The sequence below is a fragment of the Ammodytes marinus genome (genome assembly GCF_949987685.1).
Source record: "Ammodytes marinus genome assembly, chromosome: 6".
Taxonomy (NCBI): Eukaryota; Metazoa; Chordata; class Actinopteri; order Uranoscopiformes; family Ammodytidae; genus Ammodytes; species Ammodytes marinus.
The window spans coordinates 9,456,867-9,481,381 of NC_137235.1; the positions used below are offsets into that span (position 1 = coordinate 9,456,867).

The window sequence follows — 24,515 nt, forward strand, 5'->3', positions numbered from 1 at the left end:
CCACACATGTGATTTTTAATTGTTTGGAATTAATGAGTATGTGCTTGACTGGAAGATAAAGATGTTTTCACTTAATGCTTTTTCTTTGCAGTCTATGGTTCTTTTTGTTTCAGAATTCCATATTTGATTTGTTCATAACACCACACACAATTCAAAGTTCACCATCTTTAAGTGCATACACTACAACTGTGAGAGTTTAAATGAAGGTATAATTCATGCCCTGTTCCTCACAGAGTCATTAACACTATTAAAGATGGAATCAAGGCTGTTAGCTGCCTTTTTTTTAAAACGCATTTAGCATTTTAGCAACGAATCACGAAAGCTCATCACTAAGGTGAGGCAACCGATGAAAAGAAACAATTTTTTTACGAAGGTAAAGTTAGATAAGATGGTTTGTGTTCAAATTAATAAGAACAAAAAGGGTTAAACCTTAGACATGTATTTCTTCTCACCTGCTCCATACACTAGTAATAGACATTGGTGTGTCATAAAGTAGGGATTGAACAAAGAAAAACACAAAGGCAGAATACCAGGGATGATTAATGTTTGAAAACCACTAAGTTGTAATGTTTATAACACAGATTCTTCAGATATGAGTTTTAGTTTCATGAATGATGAAACCACTTTGTTATGAGATTAGCTAATAATTGTGCCCAAGTGTGTTGGCACGAGTACGAACATGGGATAAGAAGAGGGGAATATTAGGCAGTGAGAAAGAGAAATGAAGAAAAACATGGGGGGAGCAATCCAATAAAACCTGAGAAACAAAGGGAAGTGAACTGAGATAAACGCCACTTCTCACTGCAACAATATAGGACCTCCAGCTGGTGCAGCCATATGTCTCATGAGAAAACATATTCCCCTGTACGGTACATGCCATATACCGTCCTTGTTTTTGTATTTTCTTCCCCCACACACTCATTTATTTTCACAACACAGCACATCCTGTGCACACCCCCACAGCTCTCACCTTGAGGCAAGGCTTTTAAATAAGCTGTACTCCCGACAAACAACTTTGTCCTTCAGCGGTGTTTAATTCACTGCGGCTTTACCATTGAATACATCCAATAACATGACTGTGTCTCCTCACGGTTCTAAATTTGAAATGGAAATGCATTCAGTATACAGTACGTAAGCATGCTGACTCACTATTGAAAATGTGTCTTGAAAAAAATAAACATCTTGCAGCAACATATAACTGCAATAACTCCTATCAAGAGGCTGTGAGAAACTAAAATATTAAATTGGTAATTCTCCCCACCTTGTAGTTGCATGCCCCTGTGATCACAGGGGCTGTGTCGTCAGCTGTAACGGCTCCGTTCCCTGCGACTCAAAGACCTCTATGTGTCTGTGTGTGCTCTTTGAAAGTGTCTTCATGAAAGAGCAACGGGGGACTCCTGGGTGAGAAGCTTGCAGGGAAGCATTTGACAACCCGGCCTGTACCCGTGGGGGTTCTGGTTCATACTGACATTAGAACTGTATAACATTTTAAAAGCCTCAGACATTTGAAAGAGTTTGTTGGGGTGCAAAAAAGAAACTCAGGGGTCTCAAGGAGAAAAGTTGCAATCGGCTAAACTTGTCATCTAGAAAGGTGATGCATTGTCCATTTCTGTTCAAGTCCACACCTCCGGTAGATGACTTTGTGTTCTGTGCTCTGTATTTCTACAATTTCCTTTGCAATCATTCAACGGAAGACAAATGATCGCCACTGGGGAAGCTTTCCACAACTGTACAAGGTTTCTTCATACTATCACTAAGCAAAGTGCCATGTTTAAGCATCTGATAAGCATTTAGTTTGATAGCCTTAGTGTATAATGTTTCACTCCATATTCTCTGTGTTCTGCAAAGGTTTTTAGTTCTCATAATAGAAACTCTCAGTGTTGTAGCAGTTATCAACCTGGATAATGTCCCAAAATATGACATGGAGGGTCCTTGAATTTGACGGAATTTGAAGTTTGAGAAGGTATCGAAACCCTGTTGTAGTTCAGCGGCTGGTGGTAGGTTGCCATTGGCCTGCTGGGCCCTAAACTGAAGTAGTAACACGGGGCAACTATCCACAAAGTTGTTCGGGGGCACAGGTCCAGTATGTCGCCAGTATGGTGGCAAAAACTGACTCTAGGATGTTGAATATCAGCTCTCTTCAAAGAGCTTGTGGAATATGAAGTGAATATAAAGTGGTCAAGATCACTTCTTCACCGGGCACCTGTCCTGGAATCAAACTGAAACTTGCTGGCGGATAAAATTGTGGGTGGAAGACAACTGGTGTCTGTTTTGGTGGTAACCCAATAACACAGGGGTGGACATTGGTGGTTCAGGGCGTTTTTGGGACTTAATTTAAAGTCAAGTATCAGAAGAACCGAAAAACACGTTGCTTTTGCTGTGGAGTCAAAAAACCCAGATGTTGAAGAGTTTAAGGGGGTCAGGAAATGAGAATAATCTGGCAAACCAGGAAAATGGCAGCCATACTCCTCACCTTCTCGACAGATATTGTTGGACTTTGAGGAACTCCTGTATGTACCTGTACTTCTCACCCTCCTTGGAGGAAATTCTTCTTTTCGTTTTTATTCTAAGCCAAGCCGTCAGTGTATTACTGTACTTACACAATGGCCCTTAGCTACAGGCAAAATAAGAAGCAACGTTTAAACCATCATTAATTTTTAAAACGTTTTTTTTTTCTCACAGTCAATTTAACTTGTGGTTATCTCCATTTCACCCTGTGAGGACTGAGTGACGCACAAGTAATAAAAATAAAAGGAGAAGACTCTATGTAAGTGCTCTATGTACATTTCCCAGTGAGAAGGTAGTAAATGTCAATGTATGTCACATTAATAGTTTGATTTTATAATCCTGAAATGTCTATACGTTACAGCACAGGAAGCAGTCCTGTGGCGCTCCCCTTGATAGACTTCTATGGCTGTAATGTTTGAGATCTGCCTAAAGAGAGAGAATAGGAAGACCTGATCCGTTCAGCTTTTGCCATCGTCATTTCCATTTTCCACTAGGCCTATACCTGTTTAAGCCTAATTTGCTTCCTACCTCTCATCCTCTTTTCTCTCCACTCTCTTATAAATTCCTTTATCTTTATTTCATCAGGCCATCATCTCTGAGTCGAAAACAATTAGCGCACCAACTGATATCTCATCAACTATAAATGAAGTGGTCGAGTGGAGTTGAAAATGCCGAAGTACATCACATTTCCTCACACGCAAACACGAGCCAATTCTCACTGAGCAGTACACAATCAATTTTTTTGAAAGGCATGTTGTTGGGTAAAATGGGCAGCAGAAATCATTCCATGCCAGCCCTAAATCTTTTAAAAGCAATCCTCGAAGCCTGTTGAGTTTATTAGAAAAATACATTTAAAAAAGCATAGGGGTGGCATTTGGAATTCATCTTTCATTTTTTATTTTTTTTATATAATGATAAGCGAGACCTGCTGAGAAGAGACATCGTCCTCCCCACTATACGGAGGCGAGCCTCAGCCAGATAGGGCTTACTGGACAGAGAGAGAGAGAGAGAGATACAGAGAGAGAGACCTGTCAGTTATTTTTTTCATCCATCTTCCGTTCTTGACTTTATACCTTCCTCCCTAAACTCTCCACCTGCATGTTCCCGCTCTCACAAGAGGCTCGCTATCTCTATCTCTCTTTGAGGAGTCTTTCTCCAAACCTCTTCCTCGCTATAATCCCTACAGAGAGAGAGAGAGAGCATCTGTCATGCTTTAGTTCAGATCTGAGGTTCTGTTCCATGGGTTTCTCCCCTCAGAGTAAAAAAGCAGCAGGATACTTTACTCAGTTAGAAAGGTGTGTGTGTGTGTGTGTGTGTGTGTGTGTGTGTGTGTGTGTGTGTGTGTGTGTGTGCGTGCGTGTGTGTGTGTGTGTGCGTGTGTGTGTGTGTGTGTGTGTGTGTGTGTGTGTGAGAGAGAGTGGGAGAAAGTGTGACAAATCATTCCTGTGTACATACAATAATGTGAGATGGGACAGCAGTCATATTTTTAACTCTTTGCAATGGGACCCTGTTTTTTTCTCGCCAGGAATCATCTCAACATTTTCCCTGAAATTGCATTGTGGATTAGAGCTGATGGTCCTTTTTTTATTTATTGCGAACTGAGTCTCATTGTCATAGTTTGTGGCCATCATTTTCAAGCTGTAATGATGAAATGTAATACATCAAGGTAACTGCTGTGATCCAAGAAGTTCACGCTATTGCTAAAGGGAAGTCCAATAGGGAAGGAAACGTGAGCAGATGATCATAAGGTTTTGGACCATTGATCACCAACCAACTTTATGGTTCAACTCCAACCTACTGAGCCTGCCATAGATTTATACGGAATTTCCCATTGCGCTGAGGGGTTAATTTCCCAAATTTAAGTTGTATTTCTGTTGGTAAAAATAAAATGTTTCACTTCAAGTACTTCAAGATTTTAGCAAAACAGTTTAGACGATAATACAATAAACCTCAAAGTTAAACTTACTTGCATGGCCTAGAGAAACAACCAAGCATAAACCTTAAAACCATTGCCCAAACTCTCCGAAGTAAATATCCATCTATCAAGAAATAAAAACGTTCAGTTTTACCTCCTAGTTATGCGGCTTCCTTAATCTGACTTAATTCTTAACAACCTGTCCCAATGCCTCACTGCTCGGGTTTCTTTCCCCATCGGTCTTCGTTACAGCAGCGTCTCCTAAGTTGACAGCAATTACAATGATTAGTGCAATGTAATCACAACTGATAACAGTGTTTAAAACTTGAAAAATAAATATATTCACGTTGTATTTAAAAGAGTAATCCACTGAATGTTATCTTCTAAAGCACTATTAACACTGCCGGGGATCCTGATACAGTTCGGCACTCTCCCCTGCATGATATATCAGCTATTCTTTATTCGCAAAAATTGCTCATCTTTTGTTTGTTGTATTGTATTTCTTTTATGTCTTATTTTGAACTCCATCCCCAGATTTGTTTTTTATTTTCAAACTTGTAGTCTTTAGCCCCTAGAGACACTCCTTTCAATCACCAAAGGGGCTTTTTCAGATCTAATACAGCTCCTTCCAGAGCTTTTTTTTAATCCCTTGGTATTCCCCACGATTTATATACAGATTTTGGTTTGATAAATTAGGTAAAGTTCCCCTTTATCTGGAACTATCCTTTAAACTACAGTAAGATGGTAAGGTATCCTATCCTATTCTTGTGTGTGGCTTAACTCTCTCAGTCTCAACCTTTTTGAATTAGGAAAATGAAGCCTATTCTGTGGCCCTTTCATCACATTCATATGGTCCTGATTTGGATATGAGTTTTGATAGGTTTCTTACTAAATTGTCTCATTTTAAGTGTTTTTGAGGCTTTGTAAAGACGAGTACCCATGGGGCTACAGTTGATAATATGAAGGAAATAAGGACATGTCCAACAGCCATGTTAATTATTTACTTCTCATCCATTTATTCATATCATGACCCCACAGACTCATCATGGGAACCACCGTCTTAGCTTATTCACTGACTACACATGTACTAAAAATGAATGCTAATGGGGCACCCTTAGCTCAGTTGGTAGGGCGTCCCCCCCATGGGCCTCGGCCAGCAGCGGACCCGGGTTCGATTCCAGCCCGCGGTTGCTCTCTGCATGTCACTCCCCTCTCTGCCCCATTTTCACCTCTGTCTCTACATAAAGCAAAATGCCAGAAAAATACATTTTAAAAAATAAATAAAAATGAATGCTGATAATTTTCCAAAGCAAACCTTATTCCCTTTTTTTATTTAGCTTCAAAGTTTGATTTCCCATAGCTTCCAGAAGTCCATTGCATTCCAGCATTCTTCAGTATACAGGGAAGCAAAACTAGAAGTAAGTTATCCATTAAATAGAGAACTTCTATTTTGACATTTTCGTTGTGCTATTGTCATATTGTTACGCCGCTCTGGGCCAATATTTCTTTGAAAACTCTTTGTCTCCAACAAAGTTCTGTCATTTAATACTTGACTGACGAAAAGCAATACATTGACAAACCACAGCATGTTGTCACAAGGTTACAACAGCAACAAGCAAACACGGTTCCTGTGCAAAGCACAGAGGGATTTTTTTTCCTCCCCGTTTCTTGCATGAACTACTTTGCTGTTCTGTGGCAAACTCAATGTAATGTCAATTGTCAGCGTGCGCTTGAAAGCACCAGCGGAGTTTTTCAAAAACACTCTGTGCTTCCTTTCTCACAACAATAACACAACGTTGACAAAACCAAAAGGAATTGTTTTGGTTGTGATGGATTACCAAACACAAACACATTTCAAGCTTCTGCAAGTTGAGTTTCAGGCTTTACTGACTCGATATATCATCTTAAAATGCAGTTATTGCTACAGTATGAAATGTAAGTGGTAGCACTGAAAGCAACACAGAGACCGCTCTATTTTCTATTGGAATAGTTATACAAAAGTCAATTGAAAGATGCTTTAATGACAAACAAATATACAAATATTGACAAGTATATTGATAAGCAACACACATTCAGAATACAATTAAGTTGGTAGTTATTTAACCAAAACATGCAAAAGCCCTGGATCATTATGTGCTTCCAAATGCACTCTTGAACTTATTATTAAAAATGGGGCCTCCTTAGAAATTCTGGTGATTGCCATCTATTACCAGGAGCTTTGTCACAATCCTTCTCTGGCACAACAATCAGCCAAGTCTAATGGGGAAATAATGCACTGCCATTGGTTCCAGACCAAAATAACACATTTGGAAGGAGTTGTAACAGGGCAAAGTTTTTTTTACCTCTGATCCTTGGTCTCCTTAATTACTCCTCTCTCTTTCTCTCCTTTCATTCAAACATTATGGAGCTTGTTGCTTGCAGTGCTTTACTTCTGGTGCATGTAATTCTTCTCCACAGCTGTCTCTAATCCTCACTCCCGTACAGTATAAATGGCTGTTCAGCGAGCGGGCCAGTGGAAATGTGCAGGCAGGTCTCCCAGGCAGACTCCAATATGGCTGCCAGGGCAGGAGAGTGACAGTCTGGCTAATTAGAGCCCTTTTAATTTGCACTGCCTTGATCTCCCGTCTAAGCCTGCTTCAATCTGGGAGCGTGTGCCGGAATGAGTGCTGTTGCTGGTGTGGTGGGTTTGTGTTTTTGTGTGCTAGTTCGGTGTCACCTTGCGTGTTAATTCACAGCAGTGAGATAGCCCAAAGATTTTCTCATACTAATATTTATTCCGTAAAAAATATTTCATTCAGCCTCAGTCAAACTACGTTATGTCCGTCCTCTTTCCTTCTTCTATTTTCTCAGCCCATTCATTTGTCTCTCAAAGTATTATTATATTCATGGCTCACATGTTGTCCCTTTGTCTTTTCTTGTACAAGCACACACTTGCTTGCTGGTTGTCCATTGATTTCAATGACGACGTCCACTTTTAACTTTTTAGACTGAGATGGACATAAACATTCTTAATTGATCCATATCCTACCACATGGCTAGTAGACATCCGGGTATTTTTAAGCGTGCTTAATATGACCACAAGAATTGGAACATCCCAAATCTTTTTTCTACCATACTAAAAAGCAGAAAGTATGGGTATTGGAATGCAAGGAGGGTTTCAGGCTCAACAAATTCAGCCTGGCAATGTTACTGCTACGCTGGTATCTGCTCCTGGATGACACAGCCTCGTACAGGAGATGGATGGACACGGTCAGCCGGTCAAAGGGAAGATAACCAGTGTGACCGCTGACCTAATAACTCATGAGTGGGGTTATTTGCCTCTCAGCTAGGCTCGACCTTTCCACAGTATTCTCTAGCTCACACTGTACATTATTAATGCTACTTCGCCTATCGGTCGTGAGCGTCTGCATGTACGTGTGTGTGTGTGTGTGCGTGTGCGTGTGCGTGTGCGTGTGCGTGTGCGTGTGTGTGTGCTGCAGTGAGACATTGGGGCCCTCATTTAAGTGGGTTGATTTTAATATGTATTAATACTGTGGCTCAATAAAGCCGCCTCCTTCTACAGGCTGGCCCACATTAGGCTGTGATCTTTGATGCAGATAGTGAGGCTAATTCTCTTTTTTTCAAAAGAAGGTTATTATACAAAGACAACCCCCAGGGCCTCGGAGAGAAATCCAAATTCTGAAAATGAGCTGAGAGCCCAGCCTTTCTGTCCTATTTTTTTTCTTCCTTAGCCCCTTATGCTTAATTCCATTTCCTTCCATTTTTTTTTTTTTTTCTCTATCTCATTTTGTCCTCATTTCTCCTCTCCCGTCCATCCCTGCCGGAGGTGTCATTCTAAATGCCATGTAGAGAATAGGGAGGGTTTTTTATTGTTTGTGCCTGGGGAGGCCTTTTTTTGTACTTGGGCAGGCATCAAAATGGACAGCTATAGCCTATAGAAGGACCGCGGGGACGGTCAGCACACACACACATGAAAAAAGACAGATATTTTGGTCACTGCAGCTCCGGCTGTGATGAGCCTGACAACTACTTGTGTTCCAATCTCTGACACCTGGCGGGCTGCAGGCTCTTTCTCCACTGTGCGCCAGACTGCTTTGATAAGACCGCTTCTAGAAAGGGCAGCTCTAAACCACGGCCCTTCAAATCTAGGCTTAATGTAGGTTCCCTTCCACCGTGAGCAGCAGTAGTAATACCAGGAGTTGTTTTGCTGCCCTTTTCAACTACCCCACTGGGTATACGGGACTGAAATCTTTTATTGTGCTGAGAGTGCTCTCTAATAAGCAGCTCCGCCTCGTTGTTGTTATGTGCATTTCTATGAAATGTCACATGTACATTTTGAAATTTCAGAACTAGAATTAGATTTTTCAAAGCATTCCATTAAACAGGTGTAACATCTCACTAGAAAGAGTTTGAGTTAGAGCACTTCTCCTGTCCGTCTATATGACTTTGAGAGTGTGTGAGAGATGTGACAAAGTGAGGGGAATGAGGTCGGGAAGACGGATGATGTAACCGCGCAGACATATGAAACTCACCTGCCCTGGGATAAAACCACACAGGACCGATAGGAGATGGAAGGATAATGAACTAGACCCTGTAAGGACACCTTCTCTTCACACTGTGTGGATAGTAGCCACCCACCATCAGGCCCCTGAGCCACTTCTACTGCAGCACTTTAAAGATAAGGAGTAATGAACCTCGCCAGCGATGCTGCCATTTGCAGCCAGTCAAGTTCAGGATGGAACAGGATTGTGCACCTGCACATAAATTATACCAACCCGTTGGGGCTTTTTTCACCTAGTCCAGGCTTATTGCACATTAGGTCTGTGTCTTTGCCATACATGTGCACTTGACAATACAAGATGAGAGTGAGAATGGGTCTACCACACTCAAAATGTATTAAAACATTTATTTTTGTTGCTTTTAGATAATTTCATAAGTTACATAGTCTTTCTGAGCACAGCGCTTAGTTGAACAGATGTTTTGATTATATGGAAGACTTTCTTTGAAGACTGTGATGAGAAAATCAATACCGCTCTCATGTGTGGGTTTTTTAGAGGTAGCCTGAGGAGTTTCTTTACAAGTGGCTCACCATTCTTTTTGTATTGTTCGAGGGCATGAGGAAACATATAAATGCATATGATGCAATGCACAGCCCTGCAGTCAGTTTTGCACTGTTCCTGGCCACAAGGTCTCTCTTTAAAGGATGGTAACTCACCAACAAACATAGCAATGTACCAACAAAGACAGTAAAAGCATAAAATCAAATCCTGATTGAAAGATTAATACGTTGCCAATGTTTTATGACGGAGGGAGGAGTAACATATTAGTTCGACGTTAATTTTGTCATTGTTGAGCAGTGTCCACAGCATTAGGTTGAACTGAACTTTTCAATCCAAGCTGAATTATTTCCCCTCCCCACATTAGCACTGTTGGACATTGATCCCCAAGATGTTGAGGAAGGTGTGAAGTTGAAAAGGGACACTTTTAGCCTGACTCTATCTTGAGTTAAAACATCTTCTCACCAGCTGCTCACTCTTAAACAGTTTGTTTAGAAATTGCAGCTCACTGCTGTTGCCTAACATCTACGCTGGTTTCCTGGCAACCCGTTAGATGGCAAGGACAGCTGTTTTTCTATCATTTTGTTAAGCTAAGCTAAACGCTTCACAGCTCCAACTCCTTACTAAATTCAGACATGAAAGTAGTACTGTTTAACTTTCATCGAGAAAGTGAAAAAGTGTATGTACAGTATATATAAGCTCTAAAATTACAATTTGGAGGACGGCCCACTTACTTAAATATTCTGTAAAAACTGTTAAGTGCCAGCTCATCAATCTTGATCCACAGAGGTTGAGATATGGGACTCCCTTGTGTTGGTCAACTCAAAAAACCCTAGATCGTTCTTTCCCCAAAATGCAACCCGATTATGTCTTTTCATGTGACCTTACCTACCTTGTAAAAAGCCACATATGTCAAACTCCACACCCTCAGTTTGTAACCCATGGCTTTGTTTTTAAAATGTGAAGTCCCAGAGCAAGATACTCGGTCGATGTCACTTCACTGATGATACCACAGTTAGGTTGAGTAGTTCTCCTCGCGCCCAATAAGCTCATCTCGATGTGTAAAATCACTGGAGTTTAGTGCATGAGGATATGTACTTACCCACCACGGGGTGCAAATTAACCACCCATGCTGTATAAAACAGCCGACAGTGAGATAAACAGTTGTGTGTCTGTGAGATTGATTTTGGATTTTTGTGCTCCTTTTGCAACCACAGTATTACAGTATTATAACATTTTGATAAAAAGTGAAAGAGTCAAGCTACTACCTTGTGTTTGTTCCATTGCTGATGTTCCTTGGAGCAACGTACTCACCTGCTTCATGCACAGTAAAGCCTCATTAAAAGCCTCTGACTGAAATCAGTCTCGAGAGAAAAAGCAAGTTAATGTCCTGTACTTGTAGGAAAGGTAGCCTAGATTCCATACTATAATGATGTGTTGAAGTCGCTGACAGTTCAAATTCCAACCATGTCAAACCTTTTCTGAAATTGCCAGAGAAGTAGGTTGGTTGCATCACCAACAACTTTTTTGACAAACACTGTAGTTCTTCGCACACACACAAACAAAAAGTGGTGTCTATTTTTTTTCAAGTTCTTTTGAATGGTGCAATTTCTGGGCGTATTGAAGACCAAATTTCGAAATGTGTTTTGACTTGCTCGGGGCAGAGATACTCGCTCTCAAGACATTCCTCATTAGATGGTTCACTCGGTCCATTCACTTGCTGCTGTCAAATTTAAAATTCAGCAAAGTAAGCATCCTAATTCTTCCCACTAAGGACACGCTCCAAATAGGGCCTTTCATCCACAGTGCCAATCCAACATGACATGGCTTCATTTTTCCCCTTTTTTTAAAGTCTTTCTGGAAGCTTTTCTTTTTTTAAGTGAGTCACTTGGGTTTGTCAGTTTTCCTGTTCATCCAAGATTTCTTCAGCATATTTACATTTACCCAGATTTAGTTTGGACTGAGAACAAAAAAAGTGTGTAGTATGTTTGCCATGTTTGTATGTTTGTATATATTTACTGACATGGGTTATGCAATTTATAACAGGATAATATTTCACTACAAGCCAACATTTTTTTACATGTATCAGTTGGTCAGAGATTAAACAATTTTTCAAAAATTATTATTGCGATTTATTCATGTTCTTGTTGTATGTTCAAAGACTTACAGTATCTCACAAAAGTGAGTACACCCCTCACATTTCTTCAAATATTTCATTATATCTTTCCATGGGACAACACTGAAGAAATGACCCTTTGATACAATGTAAAGTAGTCAGTGTACAGCTTGTATAACAGTGTTAATTTACTGTTCCCTCAAATTAACTTGACACACAGCCATTAATGTCTAAACTGCTGGCAACAAAAGTGAGTACACCCCTAAGTGAAAATGTCCAAATTGGGCCCAAAGTGTAATTATTTTGTGTGGCCACCATTATTTTCCAGCACTGCCTTAACCCTCTTGGGCATGAAGTTCACCAGAGCTTCACAGGTTGCCACTGGAATCTTCTTTCACTCATGCATGATGACATCACAGAGCTGGTGGATATTAGAGACCTTGCACTCCTCCACCTCCTGTTTGAGGATGCCCCACAGATGCTCAATAGGGTTTAGGTCTGGAGACATGCTTGGCCAGTCCATCACCTTTACCCTCAGCTTCTTTAGCAAGCCAGTGGTCATCTTGGAGGTGTGTTTGGGGTCGTTATCATGTTGCAATACTGACTTGCAGCCCAGTTTACGAAGGTTGAGTGCACTTGCTCAGGGTCATATCCAGAGGTTGGCTTTGGAAAATAGACCTATATACTGCCAGCATTGCTGCAGGGCTTGAAGGGGTGGGGGGTCAGCCTGTCAGTGCTCAGGCCATACGCCACACACTGCATCATACTGGTCTGCATGGCTGTTGTCTCAGAAGGAAGCCTCTTCTCAAGATGATGCAAAAGAAAGCCCGTAAACAGTTTTCTGAAGACAAGCAGACTACGGACATGGATTACTGCAACCATGTCTTGTGGTCTGATGAGACCAAGATAAACTTATTTGGTTCAGATGGTGTCAAGTGTATGGGGCGGCAACCAGGTGAGGAGTACAAAGAAAAGTGTGTCTTGCCTATAGTCAAGCATGGTGGTTGGAGTGTCATGGTCTGGGGCAGCATGAGTGCTGCCAGCACTGGGGAACTACAGTTCACTGAATGCCAACATGTACTGTGCCATACTGAAGCAGAGCATGATCCCCTCCCTTCGTAAACTGGGCCGCAGGGCAGTATTCCAACATGATAACGACCCCAAACACACCTCCAAACAACCACTGCCTTGCTAAAAAAGCTGAGGGTAAAGGTGATGGACTGGCCAAGCATGTATCCAGACCTAAACCCTATTGCGCATCTTTGGGGCATCCTCAAATGGAAGGTGGAGGAGCGCAAGGTTTTCTAATATCCACCAGCTCCTTGATGTCATCATGAATGGGTGGAAGAGGGTTCCAGTTGCAACCTGTGAAGCTCTGGTGATCTCCATGCCCAAGAGGGTTAAGGCAGTGCTGGAAAATAATGGTGGCCACACAAAATATTAACACTTTGGGCCCAATTTGGACATTTTCATTAAAGGGTGTACTCACTTTTGTTGCCAGCACTTTAGACATTAATGGCTGTGTGTCGAGTTATTTTGAGGGAACAGTAAATTTACACTGTTATACAAGCTGTACACTGACTACTTGACATTGAATCAAAGTGTCATTTCTCAAGTGTTGTCCCATGAAAAGGTATAATGAAATATCTGAAGAAATGTGAGGGGTGTACTCACTTTTGTGAGATACTGTAAAATTGTTAAAGTTATTAAGATAAACTAATTATTAACCACATACCATATTCGGACACTGTTAAGTACTTGTACTTGTAGCAATGCCGATAGCTTAAAGATATTTTAAAAAAAATTGACAGACTCATCGTGGAATTTTGCTATGAAATTTCTGGAATCATCATTGTTATCAATGTGCTGTATCTATGAATATTGAGATTCTCATCCTTGACTGATGTGATGACCCGATGAAACATTTATAATCAGTTTAGATTCTCCAAATGTGATGGGAATGACAACATGTGTATGACTTTTATTTTGCTGACTTACACATTACTTGCAAAACCGTCTGTGTAGACACTGGCATTAATAACCAACTAGATGTTAAGTTTTTTACTCTGATAATCAGTAACCCTGTAACTGGCATCAAAAATAAATTGAAAAATTAGTGACACCTTTAAAGCGACTCTTACCTTTGGTGCATTTTTACACTTTTTTTGGATTAGGTTAAAATGGTATTAATAAGGTAATTACACTCTAAAATATAAGACAGACCCACCAGGAGTAAAAATAAACAATGATTTCAATCTCATAATATTATGAAAAATATATATAAAATTCAACCAATCAAATCGTTCGGACGGAACGATTTGATTGGCCGACAGACCTGTTTGCGGTCTGCTTCTGTATTGCGCATTCTCAACTAGAGGGTTTGTTTTGATTCCACGGCAGACAGTAGCGAGTAGCGACCATTGTAGAAAAGGCCCCAACGTTCATAAGTTACAGGGTTGTTAGTTCTCACAGTGTGTTAAAATGTGTTTTGTTCAGTGTGGATAGCAGTCAGTTAGGGCCGTGACGTCAGTCGGACAGAGAGCCTGTTTAGTTTCCGTTCTCTTCTCCCTCGATCAGATTTGTGAGCGTTGCCGCAGTAAGCGATCATTCCACATGGAAACGTGTTTATCTGAGTTTAAATGTGAATCACCCGTGTGTGAGTATGTACATGCAGTCCCGATTGCTGTTATAATATAGTTTGCATGCGATTTGCGGGTTGCAATAGCTGTTGTAACGTCTCCTCACGAGCGGAGTTTAAACCTTTGTTCTTTTCCCGCAATCTATATGCGACTGTGCCTGTGAAAGAAGGAAAATAAAGAGCGGATAAAACCCTACTCCTCCTCTCCTAGTCTCATGCTTATAGTCTGACGCCTTTGGCCATAAGTGGTATTCTGGCCGACACCTCTGAAGTGAAACCAGTGATACAAGCATGGAACGAGGGTGTGGGGGCATTGGAGGGAGGCGGGATGGTATGATAGTGCTGTAATTCTCAATTGCACGATGGGTGTGAGTCCCTTTAATTGTAATTACACAATTATATAAGTTTGACACTTGATTATTTTGTTGCCTTCAGAAGAACATACATGGTAAAATATTTAAAATGTTATAAAATCATCTCAGCTGTATACATCCGTCCTTACACTGAACTTCATAGCCTTCAACCTCAGTTGAAATACTTTTATGTACATTTTTTAACACTGAGCACCCAACCGAACCGAGCACGAACAACACAATGTAGTTCCCCTCCATTGTTTATTCAGGTGGAGGCAGACATTTCAGACAAAGATTTCTCTAAAATCTTTACAAATGAACACCAAACGGTCTATGGCTAGATATACCACAGGAACTAAGTACATTTTTTAGGGGTGATTTGGGTAACCCTAACCCTTCAAGCATTAAGCATTTATTCAAAGCAAGTGTAATCAATCAAATGTCGTTATAATGTGAAATGGACGTCCTGAGTGTGTTTAAAAACGTCTTGGTGTATGCATGGCTTCTCCAGGAAAGGAGACAGTCAAAGGAAATCTATTTTATTGTGCTCTTTTTGATGTTTTGACAAGAAAATAAATAAAGCCTCTGAGAGATCCTATGGCAAAACGTACTCTCTCTCTCTCTCTCTCTCTCTCTCTCAATCTCTCGCTCCTGAGTCATTCACTAGAAGAATATAACACAAGCTTCCACTTAAGATTTCCTTGCAGTGTATTCCATTGTCGCCTCTGTCTGTTCTCAGTAGGACCTCTATTTATTTCCACTTTCTAGTCAGTTTCTCTTCATCATGCCTCAAAGAATAGCAGCACTGGTGACGGCCACCTCGGCTTGTTGTTGTCCATCTGTAGAGGAGCTCTGCTGCTCTTTGACACATGATAAATTCAGGCCAGTATTGTTCATAAACAGAAACAAAAAACAAAACAAAAACAAACAGTAGTTTAATACATAGCTACATTGATATTACCATTACTCAAAGAATGCTCAAGTGAGGCTTAAGAATCAAGCAATTATAAAATTGCAGTCATGAAAGCATAAGTTAAGAAACCACGGACATTTTTTTTTCTTCGATTTTCAAAGCAATGCTTCAGTTAAAAAGGTTAAAGAAAATCAAATGTTTTAAGGCTGTTGTTTAGTTAAAGCCACAATCTGGGACTTGTAATGCAGAAACAACCACGGCTCATCACTTTCCTTTTTTGGATCAGCGTTGGATTGTTTGCTGTTGTAGCCATGTTATAGCTGCTGCAGTACTACCGGAAAAGACACTGCCTTTTTTTTTCTTCAACCACACAAGAGAAATGTGCTAATGCAGTGTTTCAAAAAGCAGTGGTGATTTTACCAATCCACGATTATGGCTTTAACTGGGCTTAAAGACTTGAGCTTTCTGAACTCATTATAGCAGAAAAAAAATGTATACAGTGTTTCCATTCACCAGTTAACTTTTCATTGCTTGCCAGCTCTATTGTTTCTATTGTGTGATTTTCAGTGTAGTGTCAAGGCTGGAATCAATTCTGTTTCAATTCAGAGAGCCAAGGCGCTGTGATTCAGCCAGTCGAAGTATTGTAATTACAAATTGTTCCTCAATACTGTGAATACTACAAGCTTGTTCTAAATCCACTGAATTGAAATGTTCTCGACTCCATCCCTGGTTTACGGTATTCCTAAATGAGTTGTTGTAGCACAGTTCTCTGTAGAATACACAGCAGTATTTTTGTTTTCAATTTTTTTTCATATTTTTCAGCCTCCGGTGTTTAGATCCCACATATATTGCAGATATACAGAACATGTGGTCTTTTTCCACCACGCTATAGTGATACTAGTCACATATTACTACAACACTTCTCACATCAGGAACTTTTTTCATTTGAAAACCTCTGATAAGGCAAAAACCCCATTGCTATTACTTCAATAGTTCATGTCAACTGTTAGGCTTCATGTGGACAACATATTTTTAATGGCTGTGAGTGGGCAATATTTAGTTTTTTAAGGAAAGCCAAAAATTCCTTTGTTTATCCCCATTTCTGAGAAACAAGTGGCCATCTCAACAAGCCTTTCTATGAGACAGATGAGAACACTGTTTGAATACAGCTTGAGCATCAGGAACACAAAACCCAGCTGCTAAACCGTTTTAAATTATCATAGAATACATTCATCTGTGTGTGGTTGTCGTTGTGTATGCATGTGCTAGAGTTGAAACTGTAAGGATGATGGTGGGTAAAATAGTTGGAGCCAGGTCACGGTCAAGGGGATCATTTTACTACCACAGTACTTTGGTCTTAGAAATGATTGGAGGATTGAATGGGAGCAGTGAGCCAATGGTGGTGGAATCGTTTTGTGCAAATTGTTGTTCTGATTGGCAAACCCATGTGTGTCAATGTTAAGGAGAAGAGGTCTGTAAATAGAAGTATTTAAAATAATTTAAAATACTTCTCTGTGATTTATCAACTTGGCACAATGGCACCACAGTGGAACCAGAAGAATCCATAAAAAAAGTAAAAACCTAGGAGATGGGAGGGGGTGGGGGGAGGGGGGGTTGCTGATAAAAGACAGTGGATCTACAGTATATCGGGAAGGAAGCTGGGAGTTTAAGGTCTTTTCCTAAGAGTCGTTTTTTGATTTTGAACAGTGCAGATATGTTTCCCCTGTGGGAATTGAAGACATTCATTTGAAGATTAGAATTTTTAGTTCAATTTCAAAATCAAAAACGTACCACTGTAAGGGAGCAGGTAGGTGACTAACTTGGGAGTTCTGGTTTCCGAAAAGTCTGAAATATCTCAAAACCATGTTGTACAAACAAAACAGTCACCTCTGTTGCAAATATATAACTTTTCTTTCTCATCTGTACAGCGTTTCCTCTCTGGGAGGATGAAGAGCAGTTGTAGCAGGGGTTCACCAAGAGGAAAGACAAGCTTGTTTTGGGCTCAGCAGAGAGCACATTCCTCTCGGTAGAAAAGACAAACTGGAAATGTCTCGTCCGTCAAACTGTTTGTCTCTGTTGGTGTCCACTTCTCAGCTGAGAGGTTCAAAACAGTCAAAACACAGTCACAGGACAGAGCCATGCCATATTAAAATTATAGATTATTAATGATGAGGATCATAGGAATAATAAGAAGACCAGTAATGTAATAAGAATAATTAATAGTAATAACATATCATTCTATGTTTTTAAATTCTGTATATAAAAACAGTGGCGAGGAGAAGTTGGTACACAGTAGGGCTCTACTATCCCCCTTGCTTGATTTGGCACATTATACTCACTCTCTGGTAAGAGCTACCTACTCATTCTCAGCACAGTCAAGTGTGACTGTTGCCTGGCGACCCATCCAGAATTTGTCATTTACATGGTTTAAATCTCCCATAAGGCCGCAAATCCTTCAAAATGTATTTTATCGCAGGGCGCGACACAAAAACAACCACTCCAGCAAAGCAAAAACCTGATCAATCTACCGCCGTCATGGGAATCTGTGGGTCTGCCGTGGTCCGGTTTGATGAATGTCAGTCAAAAGGCAGATTGAAAGCACAGCCAGGCTGTTCAGGATGGGCTGCCCGGCAACATTTAAGGTTTCTGTTCTTTTTATCTTCATTCAAAACTTAGTATAAATAGCTACATAAGTCTGAACTATAATTTTCATTACATTACAAAAAGTAACTCAGTCTCTCTATAAGTTATTATTTTTCTTGTTCAATATAATATATTAGGTTGGTCCTACTTCATGTTCTCAGAAGCAAAGGCTTGGTTTGTGTAAAGTGTGAGCCAATTTGTGTAGGTATGTGAATGTATGTGTGCAGTATGATTCAGTAGATCATGTATGTTGTGTGTGTTTTTGTGTATATACAGGTCATTTATGTATTGGTCTGTGTATCTGTATCAAGAAGTTGTGGGTGCAGTGTTGTTCCTTTCCATCTTCAAAGTGTTTGGCATCTCCAGATGTGGGATCAGGTCTTCTGCTGGGCCGACACACCCTTCCAGTAGTCCAGTATATCGTGAAGATCCTCATCCTTGGCAAACTGAACCTTTCGCCTCAGCGCGTGTCCGGCTGCCACATATCCTTCGTCCTCCATGGACGCCTGCCGGTGCCTCTTACGGTGCAGTTTGAACTTCTCCCACAGCCCCAGAGTCGGGGTACAGAGGAGCCCTTCCTCCTCCTCGTCTTCCTCTGGGCTGGAGCAGTAGCTGAGGTTGTGGTACTGGGGCGAGAGTGGGTAGTGTGGTGAGAGCTGGGAGTAGGCCAGCTCCCGCTGCTTGGCTTGCCTGCTGAGGGTGACAGGATCTAACACGGAGGGCTTGCCGCGCCCTGGGTGGTGGTGGAGCTCTTGCAAGATCTGGGGGTGGTGCTGCAGCTCCTGGAGGTGCTGCTGGGAGCCGGGATAGGAGTGGCGGTGTTCATTGTACTGGCGGATTCTCTGGGCTTCAGCTCGTAAAATAGCCGCTGCCGGGGTGACTGTTCGGATGGCCTCTCCTCCTCCTCCGCCTCCCCTCTCTCCGGGTGAGGTCCTCTCGATATAGCGGGTCTCCGACGTGTGGTAGCCTCCCTCCGAGCGGAATGAGCGAGGGCTGCGGGCAGAGCCTGGGGAAGAGGAGGTGCTGGGCCGTTTGGAGGTCGGAGGAGCCTCCATGCTGTGGTGTCGCTGCAGAGAATGGTGGTAGCTTCTCCCCCTCTCTTCTCTTCCTCCTCTCCCACCCTTATACACCGGGGAGAGGAACTCGCTTCCTCTTTCTCCTCTCTCTCCTTGCTCAGAGAGGAGCACCAGCTGCGGCTCTGCAGTAGAAACAGCCCCACCGCCAGCAGAAGAGGGGGATTTCATCCCCTGTTGAAAGGAAGTAGACTCAGATTTCAGAGCATCTATACAGTTGTTAATGATCTGGTTAACTTTATCAACTTCCTTAGCGATGGTCGAGATCTCTGCAACAGAGCCCTGGGGATTTGCCTGTGGTGACATCTCTCTCTCTCTTTCCCTTTCTCGTTCTCTCTCCCGTTCAATGACAGACCCTCTCACCTCCATGTAGTTGAGTTTAGCAGGCTTGTGCGCTGGTGTTTCTATCACCTCCTGCAGCTTATATGGATCTATCTCACCACCCTGGGGAAGGTAGGGCATTCTGGACAGGCTGTCCCCTGCGCCTAGTTTCTGGGATCCTCCACTCCCTCCCTCTATATCCCCATCACCACCATACTTGAGCTCTATCAGAGTCCTCTGGATCCTGTTCATCTTCCTCTCCTTCTCCTCCATGATCCTCTTCTTCCTTAGGCAGTGGACAACAAAACCAAGAAAAATGAGCATGCCAAACAAACAGCCCAAAATAGTCATAATGTAGTGGGTGGCTGACGACTGATTGGCTATCCTCTCTGGGGTCCGACGGCCAGTGGAAATGGTCAGACAGGTGTGGTTGAAGCGCAGGGAGTTCCGTATAGAAGCCACACAGTACGTGTACTCTGTGTTGGGTTTTAAGTTCTTTAGCTCAATATCTTCTCTTTGATTTTTCAGATTCTGGATATCAGTGAAGAAGCTGTTGTTATAAAGCACCAGGATGTACATTTTCCTGTACGGATGAGGAATCTGAACCGTAATCACAGCTGTTGAAGGGAGCACCTGCTTTAGTTCCATGAGCGGATTGGTGTCCGAGATAATGGGGCTTAAGCTGAATACCTCGTCAGGAATGGTCCCAGAAGCACAATCGTCCAATCCACAGGGAGAGGCAAAATCTGGGGGCAGGGTGGTGGAATCGGATGAGCCAAAAACATAGAAGTTAGTCACGCTACTCCCGTCGTCTGTGCATACCAGGCTGAGCACATGCAGAGCATTGCGTTGGGTGGGCATTCGGGGGTTCTGGCTCAGTAGGTTGTAGCCGGAGAATCCTTGAGGGGAGTCGCATGCCATCCTCTCACTGGTCCTGTTGGGGAAGGATGAGAGCCAGCGCAGGAAGCCCAGCAGTTCACAGGAGCAGTTGAAAGGGTTAGTGTACAGTTCACAGGTGGTCAGTTTGGAGAGTCCAGAAAACAAACTGCCATCCAGCACCTGGATCCTGAACAATGGAAACAGGGAAAATCACAGGTTTAAAGGTAACATATTATGCTAATTTTTAAGATTAACATTTTTTATTTGGGTTTCTACAAGAAGAAACTGTTTTATGGTGTAGTGGCCAAACAATTATTTATATATCTCAGTGCCATTGCTGAATCTTTTTAGAATCTGTCTGAAACGCTCCGTCTTAGTGTCTGTCGCTTTAAGCCCCCCCTTCAAAAAAGCCCAGTCTGCTCTGATTGGCCCTGAATCTAAGTGCCGGTTTGAATCTAACTGTCGGTTAGATTAAGGGGTATCAGGGGTGTGCTTATCGCCGGTGGGGGTAGTGCCAAGTTAGATTGGTAAGGACGGGGCGTGGCTCTCCCCTTATGATGTGATAAGGGGAGAGAAATCTGACTGGGGTTTTGAAACACAGGTTTTCAGAAAGGTGGAGGTGAAGAAAAAAATATAGAGTTGTTTTTTTCCCATAATTTGGGAATCTCTAGACACACAAGGGATCCATCTTAATGTCGGAACTAAATTGTACACATAGCTGAAACCAGTAGAATTAATCTACTAGATCTATAAAACAGTCAAATTCATGCTGCTACAATCCCGTACTAAACATTTCTCAATCACCAGCAGTTTGTTTAGAGATTTGGATGTGTTATCCTAGTAATGCGAAAGTGCCTCAAGCAGAGACGAGCAGCACAGCAGGCTACAGAAGTTTGAAGAGCTCACGTCTTTCTAACTCTACAGATGCCCCTGAATTGATCAGACTTTGCACAGCTCCCTGTTGAAATATTTTAGGAAACATTGTTTGTACTCCCCAAGACCTGAACAAAGACTTTGATGTGTAAAATTGCCGCAATCCCCCCTTTTGAATCCAATTGTAACTCAGTCTTCTTACACTTCCATTTATTGTCTGATACATCTCCCAAAATGCCTTTCAACAAGCCCCAAAGAGCAGTTAGACGTGTTCTGCTCAGCTGTTGCTTTAACATTTAAGTCAAGAGATCAATACCAGTTAGAGAACAGCCAGCATGAACAAGACAGTAATCCCCGCTGAGAAAAGTAGGAATCTCAACTTTTATTAAAAAGATAACTTGTTGCAGCATTGCATCATGGTTTACTGAGAACTGTACGGGAGAGCATTTGTATCTCTGCATCCTCTGCTGTGCGTGTTTCTCTGATAGTAGCTCCAATATCAGTGCAAATTACTGAATAGAAAGCAGCCCTTGGGTTGATAAAACCAAATGAGCAAATCTTCACAGTGAAGATTTGAACGGTAAATACATTTTTTGATTAGTGACTTAAAAAACAAATCAATTACTAAAATGGCTGAAATTTCCTTTTCTCCAAGTGGTCTAATTGAATAATCAACTAATTGTTTCAGCACAACAGCATGCTTTCTATCCCTAGACACACAAAAAAAACTTGCACCAAATCAATACCTGTTCATGGAGAGGTCTATATTCTCTATGTTGGGGCATTCCCAGAAGGTGTTGGGTGTAACAGTCTCAATGAGGTTGGCTTGCAGGTAGAGATACTGCAGCTTGCCCAGGCCTCGCAGCATTCCCTCTGTCAGGTTCCTCAATTTGTTAAAACCCATCTGGAGAACCTGGGAAGAAGACAAGTGGGATTATTCTAATCTCAGAAGAGCCTTTCCCCGCGCCAGGCATCACTCACCACAAACTGGAAACCGACCGAACAAACAGACGACGGTTCAGCACAATTCATGTTTCACATGGAGATCTAAGCCTCGATGCTGTGCCGAATTTACTGAGATCTTGTTCACATTTTACCTCCTGGCACAGCTCCAGCCTCATGTTTAAGCATTCCAGCTCATTATGGCCACGTTAAGCTTTGTGAAAAACACTTTTGCCTCAATGTTTCTGGAAGCCATAATGAGTGGTGTTGTCTTCCTTGTGTGTCTGTGTGTCCATCCGTGTCTGTATTGCTGAGAATTTAGATCCTTTACTTAAGTAAAAGTAGTACCATTCACAATTCTACTGTACTGTAATAGCACTTATTATGAATTGACTGTGTTTCAGTGCCAGAGTATTTTTGATACCCTACTTTGAGATATAAACTTGTTGATATCTGAACCGACCACTAAAAAAAATACCCCCCTCCCTCCCTTCCCCCAGACACGCCTTGAGTTAGCAACAGCAATCATCTAACTACCTTCTACCATCACAAACGCTGCCTGAAGCTAATTTGTTGGAGACATGTTGCCAGGCCCACTTTAGCTCACCCCCACTCCGACTGTTTACATTTAAGGAGCCTGGGCTGTGTTTTAACACCAGACTTTATTTCCTGAAGCTGAAGGTGAGGCATTAACATAAACATCCAGAAAATAACTTTGCCTAAATAAATCTCAGCTAAATTATGATTTTAATCTAAATATTTCATTACAGACCAAGTTAACAAGATTATGAATCTCAGCAGGCATTTAATATAAATGTACCTGATGTTCAGCTGTTCCATTAATTATATTACATAATTGGATGTGTCAGCATGCTGATGCATTAATGTATTATCTGCATATAAATGTTGCAGCTGGTTAAGTTGGAGCTAATTTGAAATTCTCTACATAGTGTCTGTTAGTTAAATCAATATGAATGAAACATATTTTATGCTGATCTAATCTTTTCTGTTGCTCACCTGCAGGTTGAATTGTGCTGAGAAGGCTCCGTCCTCCACGTAGCTGATATCGTTCTTGGTCAGGTTCAGATAGGTGAGGTTACCAAAGCGACTCAGCGAGGAATAATGGACTGACCGTATCTTGTTCTCGTTCAGCCTCAGATCCACAATCGTGCTGTTGAGAGAAGTGTGAAGACTTAGATGTTGGAAAAGAGTTGACAAATTATTATCCACAAAACTCCCTTTCATTGCAAGCGGTCCTACCTGTTAATGTGGGGTGGAATGGCCTCATAAGGCGGCTGGTTCATACTGCAGATAGCCAGCCACACAAAGCCTTTCTCCCCTTCGATAAGCCAGCAGTCAGCTGTTACCGTTGGCAACCGCATTATTGACAGCAGGGCGAGCCAACAGAGGAAGGAGCTGGCTGTGGACAGGACCACTGATGAAGAACCTCCAGTCACGTTATGTCTCTGCCGTCGCTGTCCCGTCCTCTGGGCCATTTGGGGAGTCGTCACAATGTCCATTGGAGAAAGCAGACCAGAGATGCTCGCCATCTAACATGTATTCTTGCAGGCCAATGCCATTTGAGAGAGAGTGGCTTGTTTATATGGTAATATATCAGTGTATTGAACAGTGTGGTGAATGTTTTTATTTTCTCTCAGATTTGTGTCTGAACTGCTTGAGGTGCAGTCACAGCATTGTCAAATGTTTCTTTTTCAGCTTGTTTTGGAATAAGAAGAAAAAGCTTAAGTTATGTTTAACTCGTGTTAGGTGTTAAGGATTTATTTAAATCAACACCTGAAGTGGATGTATCGCTTCATTGGCAGTATGTGTTTTTAAGTAAACTGTATCAAATACTCAATTAGAAGGTCACATTTGTTTTTTGATGTATAAATTGGCAGGTGAAAGTCGTCCTGGTGCCAGATTGGCTGTTACTCATGTCCTCTGTGGCCATCTGCATATCTTATTGGACAAGCACCTCTTGTCTCTCTTCCTCATTGCTCACTGCTCTGTACTTGGTGTGAGAACTCGTCCCTGAAGGGAAGGGGAGAAGGACAGAGAGATGGTTGGAGGGTGTTAAGAAATGATCGCTAATGAAACACATTGGTTTATTTTGCGAGATTTCAACAAACACAACCCCGTTACCAGCATGATGGTACTTTTCTCATCTTATATAACTGTTTGGCATGCACACTCACACACACAGTCACTAACACACTCACACACACACACACACACACACACACACACACACACACACACACACAGACACACCGACATTACTAAC

The 24,515-nt window shown here is 41.7% G+C and overlaps 1 protein-coding gene across 1 annotated transcript; it reads right to left on the bottom strand.

Moving 5' to 3' along the window:
• Positions 1-18,517: 18,517 nt before the first annotated feature.
• LOC307251828 (protein ELFN1-like) lies at positions 18,518-23,781 on the bottom strand (the record flags this gene model as incomplete). The annotated part of the gene is made up of 4 exons (XM_080029252.1): positions 18,518-20,603; positions 22,036-22,202; positions 23,249-23,402; positions 23,492-23,781. The coding sequence occupies 4 exons, from the start codon at positions 23,779-23,781 to the stop codon at positions 18,518-18,520; spliced, it is 2,697 nt and encodes an 898-aa protein (XP_079885378.1).
• Between the last annotated feature and the right edge of the window lie 734 nt (positions 23,782-24,515).